This window comes from Rosa rugosa, chromosome 6 (assembly GCF_958449725.1).
Source record: "Rosa rugosa chromosome 6, drRosRugo1.1, whole genome shotgun sequence".
Lineage (NCBI taxonomy): Eukaryota > Viridiplantae > Streptophyta > Magnoliopsida > Rosales > Rosaceae > Rosa > Rosa rugosa.
Window position 1 is genome coordinate 22,322,900 of NC_084825.1, and position 8,433 is coordinate 22,331,332.

The 8,433-nt window shown below is 39.1% G+C and overlaps 2 protein-coding genes across 4 annotated transcripts; one reads left to right on the forward strand and one right to left on the reverse strand.

The window, feature by feature from the left end:
- The first annotated feature begins 1,117 nt into the window (after positions 1–1,117).
- On the forward strand, positions 1,118–2,251 carry LOC133716396 (zinc finger CCCH domain-containing protein 49-like). The gene has a single exon (XM_062143108.1). The coding sequence runs from the start codon at positions 1,118–1,120 to the stop codon at positions 2,249–2,251; it is 1,134 nt and encodes a 377-aa protein (XP_061999092.1).
- A 975-nt stretch (positions 2,252–3,226) lies between these two features.
- On the reverse strand, positions 3,227–8,352 carry LOC133717470 (uncharacterized). Of its 3 annotated transcripts, XM_062144186.1 has the most exons (6): positions 8,224–8,352; positions 7,289–7,347; positions 6,035–6,282; positions 5,544–5,747; positions 5,114–5,337; positions 3,227–3,796 (listed from the first exon to the last, which is right to left on the reverse strand). In XM_062144186.1, the coding sequence occupies exons 4-6, from the start codon at positions 5,572–5,574 to the stop codon at positions 3,587–3,589; spliced, it is 465 nt and encodes a 154-aa protein (XP_062000170.1). In that variant the 5' UTR covers positions 5,575–5,747; positions 6,035–6,282; positions 7,289–7,347; positions 8,224–8,352; the 3' UTR covers positions 3,227–3,586. The 3 variants fall into 3 exon arrangements, with proteins under 3 accessions (XP_062000170.1, XP_062000171.1, XP_062000169.1); XM_062144187.1 differs by having other exon boundaries at positions 3,227–5,337; positions 5,573–5,747; XM_062144185.1 differs by having other exon boundaries at positions 3,227–5,337.
- Positions 8,353–8,433: the final 81 nt, after the last annotated feature.

The window sequence follows — 8,433 nt, forward strand, 5'->3', positions numbered from 1 at the left end:
ATGGGGAGGATCGGCCCGTGAAACGCCGGAAAAGTGGTTTTCCGGTCGGGTCGGGTTCTAGCTTCGGGGGGGCTTCGATCCACTTCTGGGGGAAGCGGCGGAGCAAGATGACACCACCAGGCGACTGAGCGTGCGGCGGCGAGTTCGGGAGGCGCCGGGTCCTGAGCCAGAGGACGCCGGAGGCGGCAGAAAAGCCGGGTCGGGTCAGCTGGTACCCGACGGTTCTGAGGAGAGAGAACGGAGGGTTTCGGGGACCGTTCAGCAAAAAGAATAAAATTTCGTCCTCAAATGAAATTTCTGATTTTTTTTTCGATATTTATAGAAAATTCCCAATTTTCAAATATTCATAACTTAATCATACGAACTCTGAATATTGCGTTCCACATGTCCACGAACTTGTATCGACGAGCTCTACAACTTTCATGAAGGAAGTTTTCCCAAATTTTGAACGTATAAAAAGTCAACTTTGTTGACCCCCTAAAAACGTTCGTTTTCGAAAATTAAATCGTTCGAACTAATTCCACAACTTTTCCAAGCTTCGTACTCGCTCCTATTATCGTGAAATCATTTCTAAAAATCCACGGAATTTAATTTGGATTTTTCGGGGTATTACAATAGATTCAAACGCAACATGTTGGATTTTATTAGTGGTCCCTCTAGGATCGGAGCTAGTTATTCCTATATTAACAAAAAGAAGGGTACCTCCTATAGTCCTATTCCTATACTAACAAGGCTACCTCAAGAAGGGTACCTCCTGTAGTCCTATTCCTATACTAACAAGGCTAGCTACCTCAAGAAGGGTACCTCCTACAGTCCTATTCCTATATATACTAACAAGGCTACCTCAAGAAGAGTACCTCCTATAGTCCTATTCCTATACTAGCATGGCTACCTCAAGAAGGGTACAACTTCTATTCCTATATTAACAAGGCTACCTCAAGAGTGGTACAACTTCTATTCCTATACTAACAAGGCTACCTCAAGAAGGGTACCTCCTATAGTCCTATTCCTATACTAACAAGGCTGCCTCACATCTTACTAGGCCGTATATATAAGGTGACCCAACACTAAACCCCAATACAGACGAAAACGTAAGAGAATTTGTTTCTAGGGTTACATGGCGCCTAGTAGATCGGTGAGTAATCTAGAGGCAGATGGCCGGGAACGATCAGACTTCCCGATCATCTGCGAATCATGCCTCGGTGACAATCCCTACGTACGCATGACGCGTGCCGATTTCGACAAAGAGTGCTACACCTGCAGTCGTCCTTTCACCGTTTTCCGGTGGAAACCAGGCCGCGACTCCCGCTACAAGAAGACGGAGATTTGCCAGACCTGCAGTAAGTTGCAAAATGTGTGTCAGGTCTGCGTCTTAGATCTCCGAACCGGCTTGCCAGTTCAGGTTCGGAACACTGCTCTCGGCGTCAACCCAAACGACGCTGTCCTGCCTAAGAGCGACGTCAACCGGGAGTATTTCGCTGAGGAACATGACCGTAGGGTTAGGGCTTCTGGTATTATCGATCCGTACGAACAAGAGTACGGAAAATCAAGGACAAGTGACACTATCCTCAAGCTTCAGAGGACGACACCGTATTACCAAAGGAACCGAGCGCATGTGTGTAGTTTTTATACTCGGGGACAGTGCACTAGAGGAGCGGAGTGTCCTTACCGGCATGAGATGCCCATAACTGGGGAGTTGTCAAACCAAAATATCAAGGACCGGTTCCATGGGGTCAACGATCCGGTGGCATTGAAGCTGCTTAGAAAGGCCGGAGAGATGGGGTCTTTGAAGCCTCCGGAGGACGAGAGTATTAGGACTTTATATGTGGGGGGTGTGGTTGACGGGAGAGTTTCGGAGCAGGACTTGAGGGATTGCTTTTGGGTTCATGGCGAGATCGAATCGATTAGGGTGGTGGGGCAAAGAGGATGTGCTTTTGTGACTTATGTAACGAGAGAAGGTGCGGAGAAGGCTGCGGAGGAACTTTGTAATAAGCTGGTGGTGAAGGGTTTGAGACTGAAGTTGGCATGGGGTAGACCTCAGGCGCAGCGAGTGCAGGATGAGGGAGCTAGTAGGCAGCCGGATGCGGCAGCGGCTCATTGTGGGTGGTTGCCTCAAGTAGGCGTTCCCCAACAAGACCAATCAGCAGTACAGCAATACTACTACATGCCTCCTCCACCTTCGCAAGGGGGAACAACATTTTATCCATCAATGGATCCTCAAAGAATGGGCGCCCTTGTTGGCCGGACCTAAAGCTGAGTAAGTTTGACTAATTATCATGGACAAGGGTTGGTTTTCTTGGCAATTTGAAGTTCAGCTATGTTGCATTGTTAATTTTTGTATACGTATTCTTCCAGATTCCTATTTCTTTTTTCTTTTCTTTTCTTTTTTTTTTTATCAGGAAACTAAAAATTAATTCGTCAGTACTCAGTTCTGGCCAAGAAGGGCTACTAGCTAGCTAGACAATATTTACATCAATTCAGAGTTTTAGAATATGTAGTTTAGCCTATTAGCGTCAATTAACCTTAACATGCAGTGCTAGCTGGCTAGCACAAAATATCCTTTCAATTAATTATTATCTGGCTGGTAACTCTAACCTGAATTCAATGCTATCTGTTATTCACCAGTTAATTACCTATCAGAGAATCCTCATCACTTCCTTGTGTCTTCAAGCTCTACTTGGACTATTGACATATCAGTTGGAACTTAACATCTGGTATAGTTGTATGACATACATATCAGTTGGCACTTCGGCAGTGCAAGGGTAACACTCATTTTGTCAAACAGTTTGTAGGCAAACTTTCATATGCATCGCCACACGTATAAACAGAATATGGATTATGGAATTTCGAGACTCATTAGGCCGCCAAATATATTGCATCTGTACGAATTCCTGAAAGATCACAATTAGTTCCTGAAGCTTCTAAAGCCTTGACCTATTCAACCTTGCCCTTGACTCATCCACTTAAAGAAATGGCCACCACCAAGCTTGACAGTGAGCAAGCCTTGCAAAGCATATATAAATTTGATATGAACTGCTGCAGCTGATACTAGAACACTCCTTGCCTAAACAATAGATCACACTTCTTCAGTATTTGATCTCAAGAGGAGGATAATTCTCCTAAGACTTCTGCTTTTGGACAGGAAGCAATATCTTCTTCTATGAGTGTTTGTTATGCAGGAACTTACAATCTTCTGCTATAAAATTTTGTTTCGCAGGAGGCACAATACACCATTACATCCCTTGATTTCAGAAACTTTCACACATTTCTTTTGAATCAAACTTTTATACCACAATCTTTAAGCCATGACTGACAGATCTAACCAGTTAAGCTCATACACAGCAGAATTTCAGTACCTTAACTACTATATTGTAACAGTGAAGCATCCTGTCACCACACTGACTTGGCTTTCATCCTTTCAATTGTTTATCCTATGAGGTATTTACAGAAATAATCTTGTTTTTGACAGACGTATTTGCAATTGAGTAATTGGGAGCACTTGAGCCTTAGCATGTCCAATTCACATATTCAGCCCTCATCTGACAGGCACCCTTGTCTGTGCTCCTCATGACACATGCTTCATGCACTATTGTTCCTTCATCTTCTCCTTTTTCTTCTTCTTCAGAGCCTTGAACAGAATGTGGGTAAGCTTTTTCAAATTCAGGGGCTTTTCCACAACAAAATCTGCTCCTTTTTCGATGCATCTTTCTCTGTCTTTGAAGGAAGTAGATGGATCAGCAAGCCCTACAAGTGTTCCTTTGTAATTCAGCTGCTCTTGTAGCATTGTCGAGACTGCCTAGCATCCAATTTATTATTTATTTTTTAGAAAAGCAACAAACTTCCAGAATTAAAAAAGACAGAGGAAAAGGTGTCCCACTGAAGTTTCTAGCTGGATGTTCTAGACTTCTAGTATACAAAGCAGCAACATTCCAAACAGCATGCTATTTTTGAACTCTGAGGAAAGCAATTCCCACAGAGATCACCAAAACCCTTCTGCATTCACATTCTCAGAAGTCAGAACTTTTATATCTTTCCATCCAGATGGCCTAGAAATGAGTCAACATTGAACATCCGACCAGCACTATTCCCTTTCTTCACTGGATTGTCCCAAAATCTATTCGACTCTCTAAAAACACTTTCCAACATGGCTAAAAGAACCAGATATTGCAAAGAGAAATGGTTCATTCACACAACCAACGTTACCCATTACACAATCAAAGAGAGATGAGGAGAAAACAAAATGCAGCTCTTCTCCTCTCAACCAAGTGTAAAAATTCCAAGCATTCTTATCTAAGAAGGAACTTACATATTGCAAAAGAGGGAATGAAATATAAATCGAAGGGTTCTCTACCAAACACCTAGAGGAAAATTAACAGAAGAATTCCCCTATGACTCAAACAACCGTTTTCTCTCGTCTGGTCTAGATCAGACCAGAACAATAACTCAACTCTAGATAATAAAGACATAAGCTACCCAACTTTTGGATTTCTTGAGTTCCTTGGAACCAAAAGTCCCAATTCAATGGAAGAGTAATTCATATACATCCTAGTAATGGAAAAATGATGATAATATGAAAATATTTATTATTATTATTTTCTTTCCTTTTTACTTTCTTTCTTTTTTGAAAAAAAGATAATTTGATAATTTATGTGTAAAAATGAATGACAAAAAGCTGTTTCCCAACTCACTTATCATCTCAAAACCTCACCCTTTACCATTAACCACCAGAATTTGCAGCAAGTAGATGAGAAACCGATGCCTTCTGGTAAATTACTTTTTTTTCTTTTGCCCATAACCAAACATGTATTGATAAGAGAGAAACAAAAACTGTGGACAAAATGTTCACAGCAACAAGAAAGGAAGAACAAAGCAGACTGCAACAGGGAGGTGAAGTGTTGAAAAAGAGAAAAAAACCTAGGTCAAAAACCAGGAGATTTCCGTTCAAATTAACTGTTATCCAAAACCCTGCAGCCCCAAATGACCTCTAGCGGTCTTCCCTTTACCAAAGAGAGATATGATTTGTACTTAACTAAGAGATGTGAAAATTAATTAACTTTATCTAAGAATAATATGATTAAACATTCAAGATACAAAAGATTCCATGATGGCTTACCGTGTATTTGCAATCAAACAGAATGGGGTCAAATAAGGGACCTCGATGTCTGCACGTACTGACTATATGTGCTGCATTCTTCTTTGTCTCACAGGACCCAACCATTGGTGTGAAATCATAGGTTTCAAACAGCCCTTTGTTCTCCTCCCTCTTACTCTTGCTCCAACCTTGAAGCAACACGTTCATGCACTCAGTGTTCATGAAACCCTCTTCTGAGACGCCATCTATCATACCCAAGAAATCAATTAAAAGTTTATTAAACCACAAGAATAGATACAAAATGAATCATGTCATGCATAAAAATTGAAGTAAGATAAATCTCTAATATAAAGCCAATAGCAACTTAAGCTAACTTCTAGTATCGAGTCTACCAATCTGCAATAGCAATCTCTCATCAAGCCAAACAAACTAAGTCATCAAAAAGGTTTACTTATAAGATGAGTCGCTGAGCTTCCATACATGGCCAAATGGATCTCTTATAATGCCGACCATCACACCAGGACGAAATGGATCCTCCAAAATTTCTTTAAGAACCGTGCAGCCCATACTGACAGCCCTTGCCATCATAAGGTCCAGGTTCAAGCATTGAAGGCGGAGGCAAGTGGAAACCCATGAATTTACATCTCTCACAACCCTACATGAATAGTATGAAAATTCTAATGTTTAGTACATAATTTTTAAACGGTAACTCAGTAGAGTCCTAAAATCAGACTTCATAACTTTAGTTCCTAAATTTATTCCTGCAGAGGAGGTTTCTCAATATCGACCAATAAGCCATTATATTGTATCTCATAACTCAAATTCTAATTTAAGAGTGTAGTGGTGAGTGTGTTTCATAGAATCAAGTTGCATGAATGATTCTAAAGAAATTTGTGTTCAGCTAAACCCCAAGTTCTCTGAGTCAATAGCAAAGAAACTTACCTACTGTTTATACTGTCAAAATCCCTCACCACAAGAGGGCTGGAACCTATTGTGAGCTCCACACATGCAACCCGGCAGTACCTGTCAGACGTTCGACTCTGCATGGGAAACTCATTGTATCGAGTTTTCTGTGCTCCAAATAAGAGTTCATAGAAATCTGCAGCTTCAAATGCTTTTTCTGAAGCCACCATGAGCTGTGGCATGGCCTCAGTAATTTTCCATTCATCTTCCATTTGAAGTTCTCAGAGCTGAAAAAAATATAAAAAAATGTTACGCTCATGTGAGTCAAGAAGCAGACTCTATATTACTAATTTTTATCAACTGAAAACAAAATAACTCCAATAAAAAAATAATATTAATAATAATACATAAGTAGCAGAATTCCTTGCAGTAATACAAATTTTCTTAAATTTGACTTTCATGTGTAGTTTACAAGCTTAAGAGTTTAAGCTATCAATTCAAAGGATGAAATAACATAGAGCATAAGGGATGCCTTTGACAAAAGAAATTTCATCTGGGTTCAATCACAAAATCTCATCTTAAAAAGGCCTATCAAACATCCTTTACCCTCATGACTGAGGAAATTAGAGAAAGACAAGGGATGGGACAAGAGAGAAGATGAGATGGTTTGATTAAGCTAGGTCCAAATAAGGATCTAAATGATCATAGTCAAGCTTGTATGTGGTTTATAATCTGAATGTCAAACTTTTGGTTTAACCAAATCCACTACATATGCATGCATGCCATTGAATTGGTGTAAGGCTTATTTTTTCTTATAAATTTATCTCATTTAATAAAGAAAATAACTTCAATCACATTTTCGATAGCTTTGCATTATGCAGCACCCGAAAAATAATGTAGCAAGGCAATATACACAAATGCAAAGTATGATTGTGTATGGTAGTAACCATGAGCTTGAACAAAAAGTAGGAAGTCCTGATGATACTGTCAATTTAAAAAGAAAAAAGAAAAATGAAACCCAATCAGAGAAGCAAAGCTGACATACCAAATAGTAACCAAATATTCCAGGTATCTGCCCGCAGAAATAAAAATAAACACTACCAAAGAAAAAGTGAGCATAACTACTAGAACTGTTTCAAATATAATAGGATGGTTGTATTTGATCCTATTTGTGTTCAACAAGTAATATCTACCTCTTTCATCCTTTAATAATGTTAGCATATATCACCAATTGCTTTAATGGTTCCAAAATGTGTTAGCTTATATTAATAAGCCTTATAAATAGATATGAACCTGGATAAACGATCTTTCAGCAAAGAATCAAAGCTTCAATATCCAAATCACGATCACAGCTGCCAACGGAAAAATAACTTTTAGAGTTACATACTTACATGTCTGATATGCTTCTTGATTTTCAAAGTTTAAAGTGTTTGGGTCTAACAATGCATGGAATAGTATTCTAGGTGAAATTCTAAAGCGGAAATTGAACTATTATAAATGCAGGTTAAAAAGAAAAAATCATTCAATGCATAAACTAATCGACAATTCCATTACAAAAGCAAGTAAGACCATGTTAATACACAATTTTCTTTACAGTAAAAGGAAGAATTCCACAATCTGCAACAACCACTTACTTATATAAAGGATAGTCTAACCATGTTCTTACTACTTTGCATCAGTATCATCAATACTTAATGACAAGTTTTGTTTTCCGATTCAAGTTTGTACCAATTCTATATTAGATAGATATTTTCTAGCTAACCAGAATCAGGGTTTAGGGTTTAATTACAAATTTTTGTTGCAAGACAACAAAAGCAAATGAACAATCAGCTAAAGCAAGGAAAAAAAGGTACCCATAAGCTAAGAGCATAAGCCGAGAAAGATGAGAACAAAAGCTTGGCCTCCTTTTGGCACTGGTTTTGTATACCCATAATACACGAAATGCTTTGTAAATCCATAAGATATACAAAATCAATGCCAAAACGAATAGTGAAAGCTTCTCAAAACAATTTACGCAAAAACAATCTGAATTGGTATCTCAGCAACTTCATGATCTTGGTATTGCAGAATCCCGTAAAGATAAAACTAATCTTGGTCGAAACCCGTCAAGAAAAACCCAATCTTGGTCGAAAAAAACATAATCTTGAACAGCAAGCGGAAATGAAAATCAAAAATTGAAAACGAAAATGTTAACCAAAAAACGAAGAGCAAGTGAGGAGTTCAAGTACCTGAAATTCGGCGTTCCAATCGATATGGGTTCTTGGGTTCACTTCTTATTTGGCGATGGGTGTGAGCGAGAGAGAGAGAGACTTCTGGGTCGGACAGAGAGAGAGAGCTCTGAGATTTGATTCAATTGGGAAGCGGCAAAGTGTCAAAAATGGAAATAAGTGAAAAGGCGAGGGTACTTAGTATCAAATAATCTCAATCTATTTCAACTA

Excerpts from the sequence above, each read along its gene's own strand:
- LOC133716396 (XM_062143108.1), top strand. The coding sequence starts at position 1,118 with ATGGCGCCTAGTAGATCGGTGAGTAATCTAGAGGCAGATGGCCGGGAA.
- LOC133717470 (XM_062144185.1), bottom strand. The coding sequence starts at position 6,267 with ATGGAAGATGAATGGAAAATTACTGAGGCCATGCCACAGCTCATGGTG. Across the intron at positions 5,748-6,034 it reads TTTGACAGTATAAACAGTAG|GGTTGTGAGAGATGTAAATT; the intron begins GTAAGTTTCTTT and ends CTATTCATGTAG. Across the intron at positions 5,338-5,543 it reads CTCAGCGACTCATCTTATAA|ATGGCGTCTCAGAAGAGGGT; the intron begins GTAAACCTTTTT and ends TGGGTATGATAG.